The 27,261-nt window shown below is 43.3% G+C and overlaps 1 protein-coding gene across 1 annotated transcript in view; it reads right to left on the reverse strand.

Moving 5' to 3' along the window:
• WWC3 (WWC family member 3) overlaps positions 1 to 27,261 on the reverse strand; it is a 319,559-nt gene that overhangs the window by 69,415 nt on the left and 222,883 nt on the right. Inside the window, exons 12-14 of the mRNA XM_029604359.1 lie at positions 21,313 to 21,430; positions 11,348 to 11,422; positions 7,793 to 7,879 (exon numbers count right to left, since the gene is read on the reverse strand). Coding sequence (XP_029460219.1) covers positions 7,793 to 7,879; positions 11,348 to 11,422; positions 21,313 to 21,430 — 280 coding nt within the window. The remainder of the gene's footprint in view (positions 1 to 7,792; positions 7,880 to 11,347; positions 11,423 to 21,312; positions 21,431 to 27,261) is intronic.

A 27,261-nucleotide genomic window follows, 5' to 3' on the forward strand; every position in this document is an offset into this window, starting at 1 on the left:
GCCTCCCCTGTTGAAATGTACTTCTAAATCTTTTGTTAATATGTGAACCGGTATGATGTCCCCACTAATACCGGTATATAAAAGTTTCTAAATAAATAAATAAATAAATAAAAGATGTAGAAGGTTATCAAGCAGCTTCTGTGCCAAGCAGGAGAATGCATCCAGTGCCTTCTGCTCCTTGTGGAGTCCTTTCTTGAAGCCAAAAGAATATGAGAGACAGGACAAGAGATTCAGGGGTTGCAAAATTATCCTCAACATCCAAGCTGTGAGAGCTAGGGACCTGACATTGGGATGATGTAACCACCACTGATGCTGGGGAATTCTGAAAACTGACTGGTGCCCTGATTGATAACTCCCTCAGAAGTTGGAACCAAACCAGTCTCGGCCAAAAGGGGGCTATGAGACTCATGTCCTATCCCCAGCCTGGTCTTCTCTGAGCTTCAACAAATTCTTCACAATGCATGGAATCGGAGGATATGCATACAGAAGACCCATGTTCCAATCAAAAGCAATGTTTCCAACTAGGACCTGGACCTTCTTGTTCTGGGAGATGCAAATAGATCCACCATTGGTGTGCCCTACTTGCAGAATCTCTGGTTTACTATCCTGTCCATGGACATGACTCACTCTGTCCATAAAAACATTCTCCTCAACTGTCAAATATGTGACCCTGAGGACCATCTAATGAAAGATGGCAAAGTTCTCCTTCTGGACAATTTCTTGACACAGGAGGTACAATACGGTTCCTATCTGCTTGTTGATTTAAAAAACTTTGCTGACTGTTCATCTGGACCAAGATAACTTTATTGGCCAACTGCTCTTTGAAAGCCCTCAGAGCATACAGTACTGCCCTTAATTCTGATGAAGCTTTTCCTGAGCAGACCAAAGACCCTTGGCATAAAGCCCCCCTATATAATCTCCCCATCCATGTTGGGCGAATCTGCAGAGAGGACAATTTGAACTAGAGGAATTTGGAAAAGTATACCTCTGGTCAGACTGTAATGAATCTGCCACCAGGGCAGGAAGTTCACGAGTGGTTGAGTGAAGTGGATGTTGTCCAAAAGATCCTGAGTGGCCTGCAGCCACTGTGATCTGAAGGCCTAATGACTTCTCTTCATATAGATGTGTACCAAAGGAGTAACATGGACCACTGATGGCATGAGGTCCAACAGCCTCAACATGTCCATGCTAATGCCTGCTGACTCACTTGAATCCTATTCACTGCAGATGATAATGCAATAGCCCTTTGTTGTGGAAAGGCTTTTGCCTGAGTCAATTCTAGCAGAGCTCCTATAAACTCCAATTGAAATGATGGGCACAAGTAACTCCAATACCCGGATGTTTTTGCACATTGATACTGTGGCACCAGCCTGAGATGTGCTCTTGAGCAGCCAATCATCAGGTAGGGGAAGACATACATCCCACGTCTGCATAGATGCGCTGCCACTACAGCAAGATGTTTTGTGAAGATGCATGAGGCTAACAGTAGGCAAAATGCATCATATGGTAATGGAGATGACGATCCCCAATCACAAATCAGATATTTTCTGTAACCTGCAAATATCGCTATATGAATGTAAGTATCCTTGACATCAAAAAAGACTAGCCCGTTCTCTTTTTGTAGAAAGGGCATTAAGATGCTCAGGGAAACTATTTTGAACTTTGCTCTTTTTAGATACGTGTTCAAGGACCTTATGTTTAGGATAAGATGGAGTTCCCCTGCTCTGTTTGGAATCAGGAAGTACTTGGAGTAGAATTTTTGTTCTCTTTAACCTTGGTGAAATAGAGCAACCACACTGGTCTCTAAAAGGGAGGACAGTTCCTTAAAGCATTTTGATGTGGATGTCAATTTTGTGGAACAGCCAATAGATGTAATTTGTACCATCTTTGAATTATGCTAAGGAACCATGAGTCTGAAGTTACATTGGACCAACATTTACGTAAAAACTTAGCTTGCCTCCTACTGGAAAGTCCTCCAGCACAGGTACCAGGATCCAGGCTCTGCAATTGAGTCAAATCTCCATCCCTGGTTTTGACTGGGGTGCTGGCTGTAACTTAGGGGCCCTCTGTTGCCTCAGATGTGAGCAGGAGCCTGTTGTATATGGGACAGAGAGGGTGGAAGATACCTCCATGGTCAGAAGTTGATTTGACCATGTGTTTCCCCAAACTCTATTCCCTTATCCACCAGTGGGTAGATCTAATTCTTAGTGGAGCACAGGATTTGGTGAGAGAGGTAACTGTGGTGGGGCCGTTTGGCAATAGGGATCATAATATGATAAAATTTGAATTAACGACAGTAAGAGGGACAGTAAGTAAATCTACGGCTCTAGCGCTAAACTTTCAAATGGAAACTTTGAGAAAATGAGAAAAATAGAAAAAAACTGAAAGGAGCAGCTACAAAGGTAAAAAGTGTGCAAGTGGCATGGACACTGTTAAAAAATACCATCCTAGAAGAACAGTCCAGATGTATTACACACATTAAGATAGGTGAAAGGAAGACAAAATGATTACTAGCATGGTTAAAAGGTGAGGTGAAAGAGGCTATTTTAGTCTAAAGATCTTCATTCAAAAATTGGAAGAAAGAAGAAAAAAATAGGATAAAGCGTAAGCACTGGCAAGATAGATGTAAGACACTGATAAGACAGGCTAAGAGAGAATTTGAAAAGAAGTTGACCATAGAGGCAAAAACTCACAGTAAAAACTTTTAAAAATACATCCAAAGCAGAAAGCCTGCGAGGGAGTCAATTGGACCGTTAGATGATTGAAGGGTTAACGGGGCACTTAGAGAAGATAAGGCCATCGCAGAAAGATTAAATGATTTCTTTGCTTCGGTATTTACTGAAGAGGATGCTGGGGAGATACCCGTTCTGGAGAAGGTATCCATGGGTAATGATTCAGATGGACTGAACCAAATCACGGTGAACCTAGATGTGGTTGGCCTGATTGACAAACTGAAGAGTATAAAATCACCTGGACCAGATGGTATATACCCCAGGGTTCTGAAGGAGCTCAAAAATGAAATTTCAGATCTACTAGTAAAAATTTGTAACCTATCATTAAAATCATCCATTGTACCTGAAGACTGAAGTGTGGGTAATGTAACACTAATATTTAAAAAGGGCTCCAGGGGTGATCCGGAAAACTATAGACCAGTTAGCCTGACTTCAGTCCCAGGAAAAATAGTGAACTAAAGATAAAAATCACAAAACACATAGAAAGACATGGTTTAATGGAACAAAGTCAGCATGCTTTACCGAAAGCAAGTCTTGCCTCACAAATCTGCTTCACTTTTTGGAAGGGGGTTAACAAACATGTAGATATAGATGAATCGGTGGATGTAGTGTATTTGGAGTTTCAGAAGACATTTGACAAAGTTCCTCATGAGAGGCTTCTAAGAAAAGTAAAAAGTAATGGGATTGGTGGCAATATCCTTTCGTTGATTACAAACTGGTTAAAAGACAGGAAACAGGATTAAATGGATAATTTTCTCAGTGGAAAAGGGTATACAGTGGAGTGCCTCAAGGATCTGTACTATGACCCATGCTTTTCAATATATTTATAAATGATCTGGAAAGGATTACGACTAGTGAGGTAATCAAATCTGCAGATGATACAAAATTATTCAGAGTGGTTAAATCACAAGCAGATTTTGATAAACTGCAGGAGGACCTTGTGAGACTGGAAAATTGGGCATCCAAATGGCAGATGAAATTTAATGTAGATAAGTGCAAGGTGATGCATAAAGGGAAAAATAAACCATGCTGTAGTTACACAATGTTAGCTTCCAGATTAGGAGCTACAGCCCAGGAAAGAGATCTAGGCGTCATAGTGACTAATACTTTGAAATCGTCGGCTCAATGTGCTGTGGCAGTCAAAAAAGCAAACAGAATGTTAGGAATTATTAGGAAGAGAATGGTGAATAAAACGAAGGATATCATAATGCCTCTGTATCGCTTCATGGTGAGACCAAACCTTGAATATGGTGTACAATTCTGGTCGCCGCAAGAAAGATAAGAACATAAGAACATAAGAAAATGCCATACTGGGTCAGACCAAGGGTCCATCAAGCCCAGCATCCTGTTTACAACAATGGCCAATCCAGGCCATAAGAACCTGGCAAGTACCCAAGGATATAGTTGCGATAGAGAAGGTACATTTAAGGGCGACCAAAATGATAAAGGGGATGGAACTGCTCCCCTATCAGGAAAGACTAAAGAGGTTAGAGCTGTCCAGCTTGGAGAAGAGATGACTGTGGGGGGATATGACAGAGGTCTTTAAAATCATGAGAGGTCTAGAACAGGTAAATGTGAATCGGTTATTTACTCTTTCGGATAATAGAAGAACTAGGGGGCACTCCATGAAGTTAGCATGTAGCACATTTAAAACTAATCAGAGAAAATTCTTTTTCATTCAATGCACAATTAATCTCTGGAATTTGTTGCCAGGGGATATGGTTAGTATAGTTAGTGTAGCTGGGTTTAAAAAAGGTTTGGATAAGCTATTAATCAAGTTGACTTAGAAAATAGCCACTGCTATTACTAGCAGCGTGGGATACACTTAGTTTTTGGGTACTTGCCAGGTACTTGTAACCTGGATTGGCCACTGTTGGAAACAGGATGCTGGGTTTTGATGGATTCTTGGTCTGACCCAGTATGGCAATTTATGTTCTTCGTTACTGAAGGTCATCACGCTGCTTCGAGGAAGCTGCTTGGCCATTTCTTGCATCTGTTTTAGCAGGTACTGCATGGCATGGCCCATGAAGAGCTGGTAGAAAGCAACTGGGACACTGAGCATTGCTCTTTGGGAAACCTTCCTCCCAAGAAAATCCATAATTCTGGAATCCCTCCCCAGGGCACCAAGGAACGGTTCTAGTTCTCTTGGCCCTTTTGGGAGCGGATTTGACCACTACAGAATGGTGCGGTAGCTGCTTCTTTTCAAATTCAGGAGCTGTTTGGATGAGATAAATTGCTTCTACCCTCTTATTAATGGATGCCACAGAATGGGGGGCTCTCCCACATCCTCATATGCCCCTCCTAAAGGATCTCATGTACTGGTACAGCCACAATCTTCTTAGAAAGCTCCACAGACTGGAGGATGTCCAGCATTTTGTTTCTGATGTCATCCTCCTTCAGTAAAAGAAATGGAATGACCACCACCATTCTCTGCACAAATCTAGCGAAAAAGAAGCCCTTAGGCAGGAACATCTTTCTGGAGGAAGAGAAGAGTCAAAGAGGAGACCAGTCAATTCTTCTGTTTCAGAGACAACATCTCCAGATATATAGATATTACTCCACCCCCAAGGAATACTAGAGTTCAAATCTGACTGGAACACCTTGTGAGAAGACCCAGATGCTGCCCTCCTGAAGACAAGGCCTCTGAGAGGGAATCATTTATCTGCCGGGGCCTGGAACCCAAGGAACTCCTGTTCATCAGTGAAGATTCTTCCCTCGATGGACTGGATATCACTACTGGTGCAGCCAACATAAACGTAAATTCTCCTCCAGAAACATCAGTATTGATATTAGCACTGGGCTGCCAGTATCTGTATGGACTCCAGCAGTGGTTGAACATCGGTTTGTACTGACACCGCTTCACTCGATCCCGGGACACAGATGCTCCTCATCACCTTGTCCAAAGCCTGCTGGATTTTTCTATCCAGCTCTTCTTCAAAGATGCCAATGCCAGAGGTGTATTGATGGCAGACATCTGGATCCTTGGAGACTGTTGCAGTCCTGAGAATGCATCGAGGATAAGATCTTTCTGCAGGAATGCTTCAGCAGATTCACAGCTGGAGCCAGAATGTCCCCATTCTTGACATAATTCATCGACAGAGGCCAATGATTCTTTGCCCTTCTCTCAATGCCCAGCATCAGAACTCCTCGATGCTGGAGCGAAGAGGTTTAACCCTTGTCTTTCTTCAGATGACTGTAGTCTTTTCTGATGCTTGATGTCAAAGGTGTTAGAATTCCCTCCTGAAGTCAACACATCAACATCTGGTGCAGCTCCTGATTCCCTCAGTGTCGATGTTGATGCCTTGATGCTGATGGGCTGGACTCAAGGTGCCCGAAATACTTCTCCATGACTCCAACTGGAACCAGCTCCCCTTAAGAGTTATGGTCACGCATAGACACTCCAGGACATTATGAGATGCCTTCAGGCACAGGATACATCTATCATGGGGATAAATGATAGACATGGCTCTTTCACATAAATGAAAGAACTTTATGACCGTGATCAGTTGATGCCCCTCAGTGCACAGGATCAGTGCACCAACTAGGCACAACGATGGGGGAAAAACGTTTTAAAAAATGACCAAGGAACCTTACCCAAGGACACTAAAAGGGGAGAAAATACTGTGTGGCCCTGATGGAAGAAAGAAAAACAGGGAAATATCAGGAGAGTGAAGATCTGTGACCAATAGGATCCGTGGAAAAGAAGAGACTGAGGGGGCCTCATGTGGTATCATGCAGGCCTGCATATTCCAGTAGGGCACAGTCAAAGTTCTAGAAACTTTGACATACAAGTTCTGGGCCGGGCTTCATCAAATGATGTGAGCCCCACTTGTGAGGACCACCATCCTGCTTGTCCTCTGAAAAATATAAAATGTCTCCAGCCATGATAACACATTCTGCCAAAGTAAATATTGAAAGGGCTTGAAGCCCTGCATTAAAACCCACCCCCTGTCATCACAGAAATACCCTCTTCTGCTCCCTTAGCCCCTTTCAAACCAAGCCGTGCGGGCCCCCCGATCCCCACCTAATGTAAAATGTAAAACCCTCCTCCTCAACAAATACAAAAAAAATAGACATCTCCCTTGGGTTTCCAGGCTCCCCCATCTCCCTTCACCCCTAATCTCTCCTTCCCACCCATTAGAGCCACTGAATGGGAAAGAGACAGGAATGATCCTCCGTCATTCCTGTCCTGCCAGCACCAGCATCCAAAATGGTGTCAGTTGACCCAAGTTTCTCCTTTGCTTTGCATGCGAGGAGCTAAGGGGAGCCTTCGTTCAGCTAGTGCTATTTTGGAAGACAACGCCAGCGGGACAGAGAGTCAGGGGTGGGGAAAGAGCCCAAAAGTGTGTGTGTGTTGGGGGGGGGGGATGGTGTTTGGCATTTTTTGTATTTTATTGTCTCCAGGTGCCAGGGCTTTATCTTTTACACTTGGAGGCAGGATGGGATAGAGGGAGCCCCACAGGTGGTTTCTGTCAGATGGGAACTAAGCAGCAGGGAGGGGAATGGGGGGTTGTAATTTGGGGTTTCAAGCCCCATTAGCCTTCACTGTGGTTGGAATGGGAGCCAAGAGCATCGGCAGATATGTTATAATTATTAGGATTTATGAATTACAAAATATACAAGGCCCTAGGCTTAAGTACTGTGGCTTAATGTGGATTGTAATGTTTATCGTGATTCATGTTGAGCCTTTTGCATATAACTGAGCTGCTTTGCAAGTGATGTAACTCTAACATTGGGCACATGTTGGGTCCAATTCCATGACACATTACGGATAATGTGATATAATTCCTTTTTAACATGTTGAACGCTGTTCTTTAATATGCTTTAATGCGCTATTCTTTAATATGCTTTAATACGTTGTCAATAAATAACAAATGTAAGGATTGTACTTATTCATGCTGAAATTGTACATTTTGTAAAGATTTTTGACACCAAACTTTAGGGTCTATTTACTAAACTATGACATATCTACCTTTTCAAAACGTACAATTTCAGCATGAATAAGTACAATCCTTACATTTGTTATTTATTTTAAACAGAATACTGACTGGATGACTTACATTTTACAGTCTTCCTTCACAGCAAGACCATTGATATTCTTCAGGTGCAAAACATGAACCAGGAGACACTCACTGCTACTATTGTGCCTAGGAAAGAAAGCAACAGTTCATCTTAATCAACCAAGCAATGCTGATCTGGTTTGGGGAGTCTTTACTCCCGTTTTAGAAGTAAAGGGGGCAATATTCAGCCACTGGTCAGCTTGCAAAATTAGCCAGATACATTTGAGATATTCAGAGGTGTGGCAGTGCTGCTGTCAATATCTACCTTTCTTACTGATAGCCAGAAAACTTTATCCAGCTAACTTTAGGACTCTCTATGGCGTCATTTTGATGTCATCTGACAGGCCTCTGGTACCATTTTTAAAACAATGAGGAGTAAGTGGGCTTCATTGCTGCCCTTCAAACTTGCCACAGCTATGGATGGGGTAAGTGGGGCACTGGAAAATTTTGAAGGGTAGATGTGGGGGTCAGAGGGGACTGGGAAGGTCTAGGCTCCAGGATGGACTTTACACTGGTGGACGTGAGGTAGGAAGAGTCCAGGGAGGCCCTGGTTGGTTAGAGTCAGGCTCTGGGATGGATTTTGCACAGGGGTGGGGATGTAGGTGTCAGAGAGGCCCAGGGAGATCTTGCCGGATAGGCACAGGACCGGGCCAGGATTTTATACCAGGAGGACTAGGGGGGTCAAAGAAACCCAGGAGGCTCCAGCTGGGCCTGGGGAGTTTCAGCGAGGTAAGCGTGGGCCCTAGGCTTCTCTTTGCTGGGTGGGAGGGATTTGAAGGGCATCTGGAATACTCTTTTTTTGTTTTTGAATATAATCTGGAAAAATTTCCAGGTACTTTTGTGAGGCTATTTTCGGTTCGTTCTATTTGGTACAAACCAAAAATGGCCTCATTCCTTGCATTTTAAGTATTTATTTAAAAACAAATGCAAATCCCTAGTATAAGCTGATTTTACTTTTGAAAATAAAGCCCTTAGTGAGCACAAACTGTACCCAGGTTTTAGGTCAATTTTCAATTATAGAAGTAAAAATTTCCATGGACCATAATTTGGTAAAATCTTGCTTTCAGAGTCAAAATACTACCACTTCAATTTTATGTCATGGGTTGCATGATATATAAGAGGTTATGCAGGGTTGGGCAGAGATGGCACTTAGCTATGAGGTCTCTCCGAACACTAGGTGCTCAAGGAAGGGGAACTAGTGGTTGAGTGATAACTATCAATATAGCACGGTGGTGCAGTGCTGCAGAGGGTGCTACCTACTTGGAGGAGACATTAAAGAGTTCCTGTCAACTGATTGTTGAAGGTCCCGTGACCACCTTCACAAGGTTAAGGATGCCAAACTTAAAAAGACGCCTTGTACCATAAAGCCAGTCAAAATTCACTTTGTAGATGGAGATTGTTGAGGCTCTGAAAAGACCCCATCACTATGTCTACTGTAAATATCTCAGTACTCAACATTGGGGATATGCTGTTGTTTAAAATGAAAGAGTAAATGCCAAAGATGTTTCCTATTTCGTTTCATGCCACTACCACTATTAAAAATAAACAGCTATAAGTCCCGTGGAAGTCTCCCAGATTATCTCCCACCCCCAATCAGCCCTTCTAGACTCTCCTTTAGCACATACCATGAAGGAGGGCAAATCCCTCCATCCCAACCCAGAGGCAGAAGCAATCCCCATTCACATTTCTCGTAACGACGCAAGCCTTTCCTACATACAAAAAAGATGCTACTGGCTAAAGGTAGAGATGGCTCTTGCCTCCAGGGGTGGGGGATTTACCCACTTTCAGGTGCGCGTGAAGGTGGAGTCTGGGTGAAATGGTGGAGAGGTTCTTTAAAAATGATGGCTAGGGTTTTGTTTTAGTGCATGCTGTTAGTTTACAATAGCTCGTACTAAAAAGAAACAAAAGAAAAAAAGCAAACCCCTGACAAATGAAAAAAAAATACCATACACCCCTACTCAGAATAAAGATATTATATAAAGTATTAGAAATATTATTTAATTATTAAGTAAGACAATCGGCTTTCTTGACTCAAGGCATGGATCTTTTCTTTAGAGATGAAACTTGAGATTTAGTACTCGAAGAGTGGGGGGAGTGAACCAGGATTTGTGAAGGGATGGGAGGGGGAAGAAGTGAATGAAGGAGCATGAGGGGATCACAGGGGCTTTGGAAGGAGGGATAATGGAAAGGGGTTGTGTGAGATTGCGGGGGTTCCATGGCTTCCTTACTTCACCCATTCCACTTTCCTCCACCTCCATCCCTAGTCCTCCCCTCTTTCCTCCTCTTCATCTCAATCTTACCTCTTTCTCTTCCATTCCCATCGTCAATACTCGCTTCCTTATCCTTCTTCCCTCCCTCCCATTTCATTTACTTATCCCTCCCTGAATCCCCCATCCTCTCCTCTCCTCTATCCCTCAACCCTTACTGCCTAAGATTCTATTTTCATTTCCCACCTCCTCAGATCCCTTCCACTCCTTCCTTCCCAGCCCCAATCACTAAGATTGCTTTACCTGTAAGAAAGAGCCAAATAAATTAACTAGATACAGAAATATCAGAAAAGCTCTATTTTTATAAAGTAAAAAAAAAATCTACATTTTAAATTGCAGAAATATTCAAATTTATGCCAATTTGCCCCAGAATTTGAAAAGTCTTCTGCATAATTTTCCAACTCTTCTTGCAGAATCTTGAAAAATCTGATCCAGGAAACCAGAGGCTCTGAACATGCCCAATCAATACTCAACTCTCCCTTAGGCAAAACATGTACTACCAACAAGACACACAAGGAGTAAGGGGGCGAGAGAGAGAGAGAGAGAGAGAGAGAGAGAGAGATGCTGCCAGATACCACTTATTAAGTGGTAGGTAGTAAGTGTATGGAGACTTTTGTGCAAAAGATGCATTTGCAAATGATAATGTTGCAAACACTATTTCAAAACAAGTAAAGACTGTATACTCCTCGGCTTTCCACATGTTAATTTATCATGGTAAGGGCTAGCTCACGTTCCCGTGCAGAAACAGGTTTCAAGTGCACTAAAAACAGTTTAGTCCACATAATACCTCTTTCTGATGATGAAGGAAGGGTTACAATGGTCAGTGGTATAATCTTGCTGCAAGCTGGACAGGAGATATCAGTTGAGGGCTAAAATTGTATTTAATTTACTTAGTGGGAAGATAGCACGTGCTAATGGCGACTAGATCGTGATAGAGAAAAACACTCCCTTACTCTCCCCCAAAACTTTTATAGCGTAACTTTCAAAATTGTCCAACGGTACACCATTTATGCACAAAGAGGTTATGCTAGTATTTTATAAACTGTGGCCTCAAACCCATGTGGCTTATCAATGCACATAGTCAAGTCTTCCAAAAATATTTTAAGAGTCCTCCCTCCCAAATTAAAAGACTCACAGTAGGGGTAGGGGGAATTATTATAGAAGGAGCAATCTCCTTATCCTGTTATTACAAAATAGCAAAGTCTGTTTATGGGTCTTCAACACGAAAAGTTTCTTTAAGCCAAAGTAATGCATGAGCACAGCTAGGACACAGGCAGCGCCTACTTACAAAAGTCCTAAGTGTATCTGGGGCTCTTCATTTCTGGCAGTATCACTGTACACAGATTCCTCAGCGTCCTCATTCCTGTGAGGAGAAAGTTCAGCACAGTAAGATATGGTGATCAATTATTGACACGACCTTCTCCTTTCTAGAAGAAACATATCCACTTTGCAAGGACAGTGACCCAAGGGTGAAGTAGCATACAGTCTGCTGTACTGAGATCTGGTGAGACAGTCGTTCCAAATCTGGCTTTCAGGATATTCACAACATTCATGAGATATACTTGCAAACCTTTTGTCTAAGACAGAGGTGTTCAAACTGGTACTTAGGCACCCCCTCCTGCCAAATTGGTCTGGTTTTCAAAATATCCCTAATTAGATAGTCAAGAGGTATATTTGCATACATCAACTATGTTGTATGCATGATACTGCTGTAACCAGGAAGCTCCCGAAATGCAGGAGCCACTTTTCTCACCACAGTCACAGTGCACGTGCTCTGGGGTTCGTTCCAGCAGGGAGGATAGGCTCCCAGGGATGGGGACCCACATGGCCTCCCTTCATTTAAACTCTTGATCCACAGTACTCACACTTGGGATGTCCTTGCTTTAGCACAGCTCTGCACTCTACTCTCTGGTTGGGTGTCCAACAAAAATTTACTGTAACCAAAAATTCTGAAAGTCCAATTCACAATAAACATTCTCCAGTTTTCTTCTCACAAAAACAAACAATCCAAGGGTGCTTTCTTCTCAGTTTTAACAGTGGAGTCACAGTGTCCCTTAGGTGGCAAGCACTAAGAAAAGACCCAGTGTTCCTGGGTGATAGAGTGGGCTTTAGTAGGGCTGGGATCTCCTTATCTTTGGAATACAGGACTTCTGGTGGAAAAAGTCCCCCCAAAAATGTTCAAAATCCAAAACTCTCTCCTCCTCAGTGGGCAGGAACTGGTGGCAAAAACTCCTCCCAAAACCAGAATAAAATTCTCTGCAAAAAATATGACTTCTCTCTTCTCTGGTGTTCAGTCAGGCCACTGCAGTCCCTGCTTAGCTGGACAGAAGGAATCTCTGCACCTTATCCTGTCCTCCCGAGGCAGGATAAAAAGCAAAAAAATCTCCCCAAAGGAGAAAACCTCCTCCAAGACAATTCCTTCCAGAGCACAGGGTGCTGGCCAGGGCAGAATCTCTTCACTTTGTTCTAGGCTGGGGGCCCAGAACGGGAAATCTCTTGCCACTCTCCAAAAAAAAAAAAAAGCCCCTAGATCAGGCTGTGGGGTCCAACGATGGGGATAACTACAAAACTGCAACTCAAAGCCAAACAAAACCTAGAGAAAACTACACTGTTCCTTGTGCACATCCTGCTTTTATAGTAACTGCTGACCAATTCATACAAGCCTCTGTGGAGGTTCCTGCAGGGTTGGTCTGCAAACTACAAAAATCTTAGCTTGGGGTCCTAATTAGAACTAACTGGATAGTGGAGACCTAGGGGTCACTACATTGCAATATATGCAAAATATGACACTAATTTTAGATCCAGAAGGGCTTGTGACTATGAGCATTGTTTGGGGTACCAACGATCTAAGTACCCAGGTAATTGGAGATTACCTGATAATTGTGTTTTCCTTAGTGTAAACAGATGGACTCAGGACCAGTGGGTTATGCACCTCTGCCAGCAGATGGAGATGGAGCAAGCTGACATCACAGTATATATATTGCTCTACAGTGACCCCCAGCTTGCCAGTATTCTCTTCAAAAGCAACTGTGAACAGACTACCAAAAAACTTGATTAAAAACATGATTAAAAACAAATAACCAGAACTGTACTCAACCAACCATAAACACTGACCTCAAGTAAGATTCTAGGTATCCCAAGCTAGGGACTGGATGAACACTTACCAGTAATCCCTTGGGACCCAGAGCCCCACAGGAGGACTATTGACACACTCATGGGGCAGGAGGGGGCGGGAAGCTGAGTCCATCTGTCTACACTAAAGAAGTAATTTCTCCATTTCCTAGCATGTAGACAGTTGAACTCAGGACCAATGGAATGTACCAAAGCTACCTCCAACAGGGTAGGAGGCTGCTCACGTCCAGTCAACACCACACATGCAAAGGTTGCATCCTCCCGGCCTGCACATCCACATGATAAAACCTGGAAAAAGTGTGTAAGGAGGCCATGTCACAGCTCAGCAGATATTGACGGGAGACAACAGACTAACTTCCGCCCATGACACTGCCTGAGCCCTAGTGGAATGAGCCCTAACCTGAGTAGGCAATGGCTTTCCAGCATCCACATACGAAACCATGACCATCTCCTTAATCCAATGAACTATGGTAACCTGCGAAGCCGGAGTGCCCTGCTTACTCCCGCCACAGAGAACAAACAGGCGATCCGTCTTTCAAAAAGACTCAGAGACCTCCAGATACCGCATGACGATGCTTAATATTCAAGGAGAGCAAAAGGCGAAACCTCCGCATCCCTGACCTTATACAGGGATGGCAAAGAAATGGACTGATTCAAATGAAAGTCCGAGACTACCTTGGGCAAGAAGGATGGAATGGTATGCAGCTGTATCGCCCCCCAGAGTCACCTGAAGGAATGACTCCTGGCAAGACAAGGTCTGCAGCTCAGAAATCCGACGCGCAGAACACATAGCCAACCAGGAACACAGTCTTCAAAGTCAACAGCTGTAAGGAAAGGCCACGCAGTGGTCGGAATGTACAGACCCCCAAAAAGTCCAGCACCAAATTAAGATTCCACAAAGAAACCGGTAACTCAAGGGAGGCTTAAGGTGCTTTACTCTCTTCAAAAGAAGGCCACATCAGGTTGAGACAAGGAAATACCATTCATCAGGCCTCTGAAACAGGCAAGAGCTGCAACCTGCACCTTCAAGAAATTAAGGGCCAAGCCTTTATTCAATCCAACCTGCAAAAAATCCAGAATGAGAGGGATCTTAACTGAACGAGGAAGAACACCCCGCTCCTCACACCAGGCCTCAAAAACTCTTCAAATCTGCACATAAGCCAAGGAAGTGGAAAACTTGTGAGCGCAGAGTAAAGTGGCAATCACCGTAGAGGAATAAGCACACTTTAACAGGCAAGCCCTGATATCCTGCCCAGCAAGGACCAAGGAGGAAAGGCATAAAGCAATTTGTCTTCTGGCCAGAGCTGTAAGAGTGGCTATTCCCAGGGACCTCGGATCTCTCCTGCGACTGTAGAAGCAAGAAACCTTCATATTTCGAGAAGTCGCCAGCAGGTCTAGGAACGGAAGGCCCCCAGCAATCCACAATCAGCTGAAACGCCTTGGCTGACAACACCCACTCTCCTGGGTCTAGACTCTCCCTGCTGAGAAAATCTGCTCTTACGTTGTCTTTTCCTGCAATGTGAGGGCCTGAGAACTTCCGCCCATTCCATCAGCTGGTTTATTTCCTGTGACGGATCTTCCCTGGCGATCGATATAGGCCACCGTTGTTGCATTGTCCAACATCACGCAATCCGCTTGATTCCACAGCCTGTGGCTGAACTGCCATACCTCCTGGGCCTCCAGGTGATTGATGTTCCAATGGGACTCTTCAGCATTCCAGTGGCCCTGGGCCGTTAACTCCAAACAGTGAGCCCCTCCAATCGTGGAGACTCGTATCTGTCATGAATACCAACCAGGCCAGAGAGGACAAGGGAACTCCCTTTCTCAGATCTTTCTGCAACCACCACTGGAGGCAGGAGCAGATTTCCATCAGCAAGTAGAGCCGAACCACATAATCCTGAGACTGCAGGTTCCAACAAGATAGAGAGCAGTGAAGAGGACACATACGTGCCCTTGTCCATGGCACCACTTCCAGGGTAGCTGCCATCAAGCTGAATACTTGTAGGTAGGACCCCACCGTCTGACATATGGTGTTCATCAACTGACACACTTGAGACATCAATCTCTGGATCTGAACCGATAGGAAAGCTCTGTCCTGTCCAGTGTCAAACGGAACCCAATGACTGGGATGGCTGAAGATTGCTCTTGGTCAGGTTTCCCACCCAATAGAGCTCCTGCAATAAGGAGATTGCCTTGTGTATCACCAGGTGCCTCTCTTCCTGAGATTGGCTTGAATCAGCCAGTCATCCAGATACAGGTGCACCAGGATTCTTTCTTTTCGCAAGGCCGCCACTACCACCATCACAATAATCTTGGAAAATACTCTGGGAGTGGTGGCTAGACCAAAAGGCAGCACCCAAAACTGATAATGGTGCCCCAACACCGCAAAGTGTAGAAAGCATCAGTGTTCCAATTGGATGGGAATATGAAGGTAAGCGTATGACAGATCCAAGGAGGTCAGAAATTCCCCCAACTGCACTACCATTATTACTGTGTAAGATTTCCATTTGAAAATGAGTCACCTTCAAGTGACGGTTGACACTCTTGAGATCCAAGATGGGAAGAAAGGAGCCCTTCTTGGGCATTACAAAATAAATAGAATATCGCCCCATACTTTCTTGAGATGTGGGCACCAGAACCACAGCCCTCAGTCTTAGGAGCCTTTGAACTGCACTGCCTGCTTCTTCTGTGGGGAGTGTCAAAGGGACACCATGAACACATCCTGAGGAATAATGTGAAATTCCAGTGCATACTCTTCGCGTATCACCATCCATCAGGACCCACTGGTCTGATGTGATCTTGACCTACCACCAATAAAAAAGAGAGAGACATCCCCCTATTTCCTGTTCTGGAAGATGGGTTGGCAAGCCTTCACTGGGAAGCTCGGGAAGGTCCACCACCCTACCCCACGCCTCTCTACGGCTGCCAAGGATGAAAGAACTGAGACCTATAGAAAAGTCGCATCCGCTGAAAGGTTGTCCCTCTGTAGGGACGAAAACACCTGGAACCCCGGAAACGACCCCTGATACCAAAGGGGCGCTGTAATCGTTTCTTATCCTCTAGCAACTGAGGCACCAGAGACTCGCCCCACTTACTGGCCAGTATCTCCAACTCGCTCCCAAAACAAGAGCAAGCCTTTAAAGGGCATCTTGGTAAGATTGGCTTTGGAAGCTGTGTCAGCTGACCAATTTCGCAACCAGAGTTGGCAGCTGGCCACTATAACCGAAGCCACTACTCTGGCCGAGGTCCAGACCAAATCACAGCCTGCGTCTGCTAAGAAGGCGGCAGCAGGCTCCATAACTGCTCTGGAATTCCCTCTAGACTCAGCCTCCTGAGAGAGAAGCAGACAAGATCTCACCACCAGGGTGCAACAGGAGGTCTTAAATTAATTGCCACTGCCTCAAAGGCTTGCTTAAGAATAGCCTCAATCCTACTATCATGTAAATCCTTCAAGGCCTCTCCTCCCTCTACGGGGATAGTTGTCCACTTAGACACAGCACATACCAGAGAATCCACTTTGGGAAAATGCACTCTCACAGCCGAATACAGGGGGTACAGGCCTTCCAATGTCCGACCCCTTTAAAATTTGCCTCCGAGTCATCCCATTCCAGATCAATCAGTTCATGGATGGCATTCATCACTGGGAAAAAAGAGGCTTTATGTAAGGAAACCAAAATGGGATTCTTCTTCAGCTCTGACATAGCATCCGAACCAGGAACACCCAGCTGTTTCAAGGTCTGGGAAATCAGGGCCGGCAGTTCATCTCTATGAAAGAACCGCAACATGGTTCAATACGGTTCCAGCCTTGGAGGAATTTCCCCATCTTCCAAGGAATCAGGATCAACCTCATCATCAGTGCCATCTAGATTCCTATCGGGAACACCAGCAGGGAGCTGAGGTGAGCCCCGGTGCTCAAGCATAGGACTGGACGAGGGAGGAGCCACAGTCTGAGGGTCCAACTGGACAGAAATGGGGGAAGCAGAGGACTATGCCTGGCTTGTAAGCCTTAAAAAAATTCCACCCAAGAAAAAGCAGCCAGGTCCAGACCAAGACCAGAAGGAACTGGAGCTTGTCCCACAGAACTGCCCTCACCAGCGAAGGAGCCAGTCAAGGAAGACCAAGATCTGGTGTCCCCTCAGTGAGGCTGTGACCAACCCATCATCAGAATGGGAAGAGCCATTCTTAGAAAATCCAAGGAAGACAACTGACCCTGAGCATCTGAGCAGTGCTGACAGGTTAGAAGCCAGGTCACGCTGAGAAGCCCTAACATGACAAGCTACACAAATAGGAAGTCACTTAGGTTTCTTGCTCACCGATGCCATCGCTGTGATAAACATGTGTCGGAATGGCTCGTGCTCAAAAATGAAATGAACCCAAAAAATAAGTGCCTAGAAGAAAGCGTGACAAGGCACATACACAACCTGTGCACCAAGTTAAGTGCGTAAAAAAGTTTGTGCACATAAAAAGCGCGCCCAAAAACAAAACGCACAATGCGTGCGCAAAGCCGAGACACTGTGCACACCAATGACCTATAGAGGGCAGCAGAACACGCACAAGAGCGCAAAAAATCAGCCGTTGCAGCCCACCATTCTGTATGCAAGAAAAAAGCCTAAGTGTGGGGCCTAGCCCACCAGGGGCTACTCAACCCATCAGGCTGCCCAGTTCCTCAACCCCAATGGGAGTGGGAATGAACGACGGCATAGCGCACCGAGAACAGAGACCTCTGTCTCTGATTCAGGCAAAACATTCTCCTGGGTTGTTTTGTCTTTTTTTAAACCTTACCTGAGCTCAGTGTCACTGAGTACAGAGACAGTCTGGCTACGGGGGGAGAGGGCATCTGCCATCATCACCACCACACTCGGCCTCCTGCACCCACTGCCTTTCAGCTGAACTAGCAGCTAAGTCCACACCGGGAAACCCATATACCAGACCAAGGCACACCTCTGAGGGACCACGGAAATCGCCTCAGGAATTCTCAACTCGGGGAGGGACCTTTAGGTATCACTACAGGAGAGCTGGGCTTTCTTTTCCAGAATTTAGAATTTCAAATTTCTCCTTTCAAAAAGCTCAAAGCAATCCCCATAGGGAGATGCACGTCAACCATTTGCTGGAGACGGAGAATACTAGCAGACTGAGGTCACTGCAGGGTTATATATACTGTGACATCAGCTTGCTTTGTCTCCATCAGCTGACAGGGGAGCATAAACTCACTGATCCTGAGTCCATCTGTCTACACACTAGGAAACAGCATATTCTGGTAACTGAAAACCAAACCTGTTTGTGGTTTCAAACTACTATGCATTAAGCTGAATTCACACAAGTTATCATCCTCATAAGCAACAGTGGTATCTAGATAGATTGATCCATCCTAGTCTCCATATCAGACTGAATTCTCCCCAACCTGTTCAGAGATCGTATAGATTTTGGATGGACTAAAAAGAATTACTGTACATTTAACTCATGTTTTGCAACTTTCTGATGTTGCTGCTTTCCTCGCCGAGCTCGTGAACACCTCTTTATCTGAAGGACTATATCCACCTGCGCTTAAATATTAAAAACTCAGATGTTCTGAACCTACACAATTATTGACCAGCCTTCTCTACCTTTCTTATGCAAAGTAATAGAAAAAATAGTGCTCACTTAACTCCAGGATTACTTTGAGGATAACAATGTGTTACACCAATTCCAATTTGGTTTCCGCCCTCATCATAACAATGCTATTGGATAGCCTTGATGTCATTTGTCATGGATTTGATAAAGGATCCTGTTTTTTTGCTAGTGCTCCTTTATATATATTCAGTGTTTGACACTGTGAACCATGAGCTACTGCTTGCTCATTTAGGGTCTTCGGGGATCTCATCTACGGTTTACTCATGGTTCACATCCTTTCTATTGGAACGCTCATTTAAAGTCAGAATTGGAGACAGCTTTTCAGAGGTTTACCCCTATCCACTGGCATTGCAAAAGGATCCTCTCTATCTGCAAGACTGTTTAATATTTACCTGGCACCACTCTATGTTGATGACATTCAGGTTTTTTTTCCCCAATCTGTCTTTGAAATTTCTGTCTTTCAAAGGTAAAAAGCTGGCTAATAGGCTTGCATTTAACAGCAACAAGAGAGGTGGTGCTATTGGCTAGGATTCTACCTGACAATTTCCCATCAAGTTTTGTGTTCAGTAATCTATCTAAATAATTAAATACTAAAGCCCGTGATCTAGGAATTCTATTGGACTGCTCTCTGTCTCTGGGCCCACAGATTTGTTCACTGGTACAATCTTCCTATTTTAAATTGTGATTGCTATACTCTCTCAAACCTTTCCTTGACAATCCCGATTTTCGATTAGTCACTCAATCATTGCTCCTCTCTACACTAGACTACTGTAACTCTTTGTCCTTAGGTCTTCTGCATTCACATCTGAAAGTGTTGCAACTGATTCAGAATTCTGCACGGCAACTGACTCTCCTGCACATGAACATATTTCCCCTGTTCTTATGGCCTTACGTTGGCTCCCTGTGGAATGGACGATCAGATTTAAGGTTCTCACTATTATTTGTAAGACCTTACATAACCTGGTTCCCCCATCTCTCCAATGTACTTGTCCACCAATACACTCCGGCTCATGTTCTCCATTCTTCCTCCCAACATCTACCAGTAGTCCTGACCTTGCAGCATGCCCACTTAACCTCATCTAGAGAACGGATGTTTAGTATAGCTGCTCCAAACCTCTGGAACGCATTGCCTGAAGAGCTCAGAGCTGAAACAACTGCTTCATTTTAGAAAACATCTTAAAATATACCCGTTTCCTATGGCTTTTGCAGACAGATTCCACTGATTGCACTCTATGATACCAGAGTCAGGCCTTACAGTAATCATTTTTTTTTGTCTGTTTCTTTAGTTTAGTAGTATTTGTTATGTGTATTAGTTTTGTGCTGTCTGTATTGCTTTTAATGATGAATGTATCCTCTACTACCCGCTGAGATTTGTGGATTGGGGGCTAGAAATTGTTTAAATAAATACACAGAACAAGATTTTAATGGTCTCATGTTGCTACAGTAGATACCTGGCACCATATTATCTTCAGCAAAATCCTAGAGATCGCATTCAAGACTTTTTTTTTTTCCCATTCAGAGATTAACTAAAACCCTGTGCCTGGAGCCATGATAGCTTTTTTCTTGAACTTAAGGTAAGGCATGGCTTTTCAGCTAGGCCTTCCCCTAAGATCCACAACTTCTACCCAACTACCTGAACTCCTGACAAGGGACTATGTTATATAAAACAGGGACACAAGTGGATCTTGAAACTATTCACAAATGGGTTTCCTATGTGACTGTAAGCTGTTCTATTGCTTCTGTTCATTTAAATTTACTGTAATCCATTTTGAGACCAACTTTGGGAAAAGGCAGAATATCAAAAGTTCATTCATAAATAAAAACAGAAACCTTCAACTTCTTGACAAAGATAAAACAATGAGAACACAAAAAACAGTACACCACAATGGGTCACACAACTAATCTATGAATGCTCATTTATGAGGCCCTGGAGACGTAATGACCAAATCTAGTCCTTGAGGGTCCATCGCTCTATTTCGGTTCAGTGTGACTGAGCTCAAGACATCCAGTACCAGTATAAGCAGCAGATACTTTATGTACAACAGATGATTTATGGGAAAAAGTAAAAGTTGGGTAAAATATTACTCAAGGCAGCGAAGAGTACAGATCTGGCTGGTCAATAAAAGAAGAACGGTTATTGGTGAATTTACCCTTTCCAATAGTACTGAGACTAGGGGAAACATCATGAAACTAACAGGTAGCAAATTCAAAACAAATTGGATGCTCGCCACAACCCACAATAATCTTTAGTAGACTGCTCTGTGCAGTGAAGAGAGATCTGCCATAAGGAAAAGTTCTAGTGACTGCAATAGTTCTGAAGAAAACTAGAAACCAGACTCTTTTCTGGTTTGTGATGCCTTTAATTGGGCTACCCTACTAATTAGCCAAAGACATTCTACATGAGGTCACACACATCAATTCTTAATAAAACAGAACCCACCAAAAAAGTCTGCACAACTTCTACAGAAGGACAAAAGATATTTTTTCTAGATTTTATGTACGACACCTGACCTTTTACTTAATGCTTCAAAAACACCACTGTCGCTAGCCAGCGAATTGTCCGATAGGCCCGCAGAAACTCGTCTGGTTCTCCTCTCCAACCTTCGGGCTCTGTCCTCTCGAAGGGTCACTGTTATGGATTGAAAGAATGCAAAGTGGTTTGTGAGATATGGGTCATATACAGGAAGGCAATGTTCAATTTGCCCACACAGCTATAAAAGTCTTTGCGTCAATTTTCAAAGCAAAACGACATGCACATTTTTACTCTGAAAATTGCCCTAAGGGGAAAAGTGCCCACTTGTGCTTTTTCTGCAGACATTTTTTTCCCGAATAAGACAATGTGCATAGTCTCCCCCTTGACCTAACCTCCCCTACTCCCCCAGCACTACAATGCAGTGCAAATATGCAAGGTCTGGGAATATGCACATATTTTCATCCACAGGCTGGGTGGGCCAGTTTTAGAAAACTGATTTATATGGGTAAAACATTTTTTGTTTGTTTTTACCCGTGGAAATCCCTTTGAAAATTGCCCTCACAAGGTACCTGAGTCTGTAATTCTGCCCTTCTGGGCACATACAATGCTTTAATTTACTAGGGGCACAGGTGTGCCCAGAACCTACTTTGTCTACAGTTCAAGGGTTATTTTCTGAGTGCTGTCTTGTTACCAGAGCAAAGCCAGGGGCTTAAAAAGCTGCCTATTTTATTTTAGATTTACATTCTGCCTGTCAGCCACTTCAAAGTGGATTACATTCAGGCACTGAAGGTATTAAAGGAAGTAGCCAAGTCACGGTGCTGGTTATGTTATGGGCATTATTCGGTTTATTTATATAATTATCTGACATTTTCTCTCTTGAGTTTGATTTTATTGAATACTAGAATTTGGGTATGTTTTTAGTGGGGTTTTGTTTTTTTTTAATTGATCATTGATTATTTTTTCTGTTACAATGTATATGAATTGAATTTCCATTTGTTGTAAACCGCTCTGGGTAGCCCTTTGGTACTAAAATGGCAGGATATAAATATAAGATTAGATTATGAGAGTCATTAATAATTTCTCATCATTCTATTTTATTTTTTGATCAGGTACCATTGGTATTGTTTTCATTTTTGCTGTACTTTGCTGTTTTATAGATATTTGATTTATGATACTATCTAATTCTGTATAACGATTTGATTTGTTGTTCTGAGCTTTAAGCATCTGCGGAGAAAGCATGTCATAAATAAATTGGCAGGCTGGCACGTAATTCAAATTTAGTGAAAAAAAATCAGCATTAAAATATTTAATTTCTCCTTGGGTGTACAGTACAGTGCAGTACGTATATTTCACATCTAATATAATGCAGTGGCCCCTCTAAATCCTAACAAACATGAATATTAGAAGTAGTAGATACCTTGGCGTCGCACCCCCCCCCCCCCAAAAAACTGATTCAATATGTGATCAAGGAATCCATTATCTTGGCTCCCAGTTTGCTTGTTGTATCAGAGGGGCGATTGTATCATAATACATACTGCAGTGCTACCACTATAGCTTTGACTGTACATTGGCACATGATAATTGTTTCAATGTGCTATGCACGAGAGGCTTGGAATTTAAGCTGTCATAAAAACTCCCAAAATATTCTCACTTTTGACAAATTTTCTTGGGGGAAAAGCAAATCTCAGCTTTAAGCAAAGGTCATTTTATTTTTTGCTAATGAGTACCTACATATAACACATTGTGAATGTCGCACACTTTCATGCAAGCCATAAGCCACGACACAATGCTATAGGAAGCACAGGGACTAGGATGGTAAGCTTAGCATGTTCTGAGCAGACTTACAGTGACGTTTGCTCTGGTGCCATACAGCAGCAGCAAGATACAAAGTGAGAAGCACACAATGAGAGATCATATGGTTTTCAGGTCAAGTCAAAATTACTTCTAAAAACAGAAATATTCTGTGGCTCAGGCATACAAGCTGGGCACTGTGGTTCAGGAAGGCCAAGTCTCCTTTCCATCAGGGTCCAGGCACATTGAAGAGGTGATGCATTTGGGTACCAGGGGGAAGGAAAGCAACTGCCCGCAAATGGGTGACATCTGATGGCAAGCAAGTGTCTCTACAGAATAAGGCAGCAGATAAGGACTATATGGTCCATCCAGTCTGCCCGTTCACTTCCTCTGGCAAAATGGTATAGACCCTGTCAGATCTCTGGCTTTTACTTCATTTCTTCATAACTAAGGACTTTCCTGGTTTAACCTGATGTTTCTTTGAATTCTGGTACTGTTTGCATCCTCATCACTTCCATTGGGAGGCTGTTCCATGCACTTATCTTTTTTGTGAATAAAGAAATATTTTATTTATTATTATTTTTATATACCGACATTTGATCTGAGATATCACATCAGTTTACATTCAGGTACTGTAGGTATTTCCCTATCCCCAGAGGGCTTACAATCTAAGTTGTTGCACCTGAGGCAATGGAGAGTAAAGTGACTTGCCCAAGATCACAAGGAGCAACAGCAGGACTCAAACCCTGGTCTCCTGGTTCATAGCCCACTGCTCTAACCACTAGGCTACTCCTCTTCTAATTTTACCCCATGTGAGCCTCATATCAAATACTTCTTGCTCTAGAACTTCCTTTCAGCCGAAAAATGTTTCTTTGTGTGATACTTATACCTTTATGGTATCTGTCTATTAGATCTCTTCTTTATCTCCTCTCCTCTAATAAATACAGTACATATATTTTAGATCCTTAGGTTTCATCTTGCAGGGCTTTTGGTAAAGATTTTGCACCATTTTAGTAACCATTCTCTGAACTGAGCCTAGGGATAGGCTTCCCTTCCAATCCTCAGGAGGATTTGAATCACCCAGCAATAGCATATCAGGTGCAGGGTAAGGAAGGGATGAGAATTCAAAATCAGGAAACTCATTAAAAGGAGATATATACAGAGACTACGCACAACATATTTCTGACAACTTACCTCCCTGCAGCTGTAAAATTCTGTTTTGATATCTTGATTTTAAAAAGTAATAAACTCGTTCCACTAAGCACCAACTCCTAAGCACAGATCAGTCATGTTGGCTGATGACACTGCTCGCTGGAATGTATGGAAACCATTGCAGTGAAGGTGAGGATATCCATCAGTACTGCAACATTAGTTCCATTCCAACAGACTGAGCTCAGCAATTATTTGGAAGGAAAGGAAATGTCAATGCCCAAGCAAAATGGCAAAGTAATCTTTGACTATATTATTTGTATAATTTTATGTTGTAAATTGCTTAGGAAGATATTTTTTCCCGTCGAGAGCAGGGCTGAATTAGCAATGCTGTCTGGGAGCGTCGACACAACCGGAGTAGGCAGAGTTTCTCTCAGATAGTGACAGAGTTTTAACTCTGTGCATCTGCGCGGTCGTCTTTCCACGCGAATCCGTTTCTCTCCTCAGTCTTTTTTTTTCACATTCTCCATCCAGACCAACTCAGTTGTTCCTTTCCTTCAATCTAAACAACCCAGGTGAACCGGTTTCAAAAAGAACCATAGCAAACTGGTTGTGCTATTGCATAGAATTCTGTTATAATAAACGTTCTGCTAAACTAGATAGTAAACCAAAAGCGCATCAAATACGTGCCACAGCAACCTCAGTTGCTCACTTGCGAAGAGTACCTCTCATGGACATTTGCAAAGCAGCAACCTGGTCTTCTCTTCATATCTTCACATCCCACTACTATATTGACAAGCAAGCTTCTACCAATGCTACCCTGGGTACAGCAGTCTTGTCAAATATTACCATCTCTTAGGACTGTCTACAATACCACAGGTTGCCATCTTGAACATCACAAATATCCTATGAGGATGCAACCCGGGAGTTTGGGACTCCCAGACAGCATGGCTAATTCAGCCCTGCTATCGATGGGAAAAAGCAAGTTTGCTTACCGTAAACAGTGTTTCCGTAGATAGCAGGATGAATTAGCCATGCGATCCCTCCCACCTCCGTAGACAGTCCAGGGACTACTCTACGCCTTTTTTCTTACCATACACCTCGCTTGGTTACAAGAGACTGAGAAGAGAAACAGATTCGCGCAGGAAGACGACCGCGCAGACGCACAGAGTTAAAACTCTGTCACTATCTGAGAGAAACTCCGCCTACTCCGATCGCGTCGACGCTCCCAGACAGCATGGCTAATTCATCCTGCTATCTATGGAAACACCGTTTACGGTAAGCAAACTTGCTTTTCTGTTAAGCGATACATAAATGATTTAAATAAATAACTTAAATAATCTTGTAGAGGCTGATATTCAAAGAATGCTGAGCACCTGGTTTAGGTGTCTCAGATGCCTACAGTTTGGAGAACTTTCAGCCAAAAATAATCTCCTAAATTTCAGGCTGAAAATTTTACTAACTTTAGGTATCTAAAACTGAGCCACCCGACTTTAGGACTGTTATTAGTTTGCCTCCATCTACTTTCTCCAAACTGACCCAATGCACTTTTTAGGGCCTAAACATTGGGACTCAGCTCTAGTCAATTTTCAAAGATGCCAATTTATGCATCTAGAGGTCCACATTTGGCTGCTATCCAGCTGGCCAAATTACTCAGATAAGCAAACATCTAACTTGCCTGGGATGTTTGGTGGCACAGATAACTAAAAGCTTAGCTGGATAAGTTTAGCTGGCTAAATTTAGACCTGTTTTACAGTAGGTCTAACTTACCTGGCTAACTTAGCAGGACAGTGGCTGAATGTTGCCACTTATCTGGCTAAGATAACCAGATAAGTAGTTCCTCTCCAGATAAATAGTTATCCAGATAAGTGGCAGCCACTGATCATGGCCAGATATTAAAACAGTGCCACTTAGGTAAGTCCACATTTATCTGGCTAAGTAGTACTGAATATCAGGACTCTAACTCCCTAAGTCAGACACAAACTTTTGAAAATGGACTCCTTTGATTTTAGATACACTTTTTAAAAAATAATATCAACAGGAAAGGCTGTCTTAATATCAACAGATTTAAGGGACAATCGAATTGGTGACACCAGGTTAAAAAACCCTACCAGGCAAATATTTAAGATAAAAAAAAATTATACAAACTAAATAACATCAAATCAGGCTACAGCACAACCTTTTAGCCTAATCCTTACATTCAGTATGCTCCCAGCATGGAAGCAGGACTGAGAAAGATAGGCATAACCTGTGTGACCAGATTAGAGTTCACAAAGATGATTGCCAACAGTTCCTCTAAATTCCAATGAATTAACTGAATTGTATTTTAAAGAAAGGACAAGATGGCTGAATAAGCCACCAAAAAATGCATACAAAATATATTACACGCTGGTACCAGGAGGTGGCAGCAAATGGCTAAAACTAAACACAGAAAAGGGCTGTGCGAGTCCAGAGCCAGTGCAGTGCTATTGTTATAAGCAGTGTAGAAACAGCAGAACAGGATTCCTGGGCTCAGAGGGGCGGGGAGGGAAAAAACGAAGGCAGGAAGGGAACAATGATGCCAAAAAGAGCATTCCAGTTTTTCAAGTCAAGATTCCCAGAAAAGATTAGGCTATGTCCTTATGAATAATGGCACAGCGCACGCTGAGCACCTGGTAGAGCGCACCGGAAAATGACTGCATTAGCACACTGAAATGTGACCTGCCCTGGGAGAGCCTCAAACTTGTGTCAAATCAGCCATTTTTCTCTACACGCTTATAACAGAAAAAAAAAAATCTAACCTTAGGGAAGATGCTTGCTTTTCTTCTCACAGAGGTCAAAAAGGAACTGAGGGGCAACTGTTCCCAATGTTTTAGGAAGGTTCAGGTTTGGGTCAGGTGGCAGAGGATGACTGACAGGGGAGAGGAGGACTGGGTTAAGGCAAGAAGGTGGGGGATTTTTATTGGGGGGGGATTTCAGATGTGTTAATGATTTGGGCGTTCCAGTTTTATTGTGGGGGTGAGGAAGGGGTTTCCAGTCTCAATGGAAGGTGGGAGCTTGTAATCTGT

Source organism: Rhinatrema bivittatum, chromosome 5 (assembly GCF_901001135.1).
Source record: "Rhinatrema bivittatum chromosome 5, aRhiBiv1.1, whole genome shotgun sequence".
Classification (NCBI taxonomy): Eukaryota; Metazoa; Chordata; class Amphibia; order Gymnophiona; family Rhinatrematidae; genus Rhinatrema; species Rhinatrema bivittatum.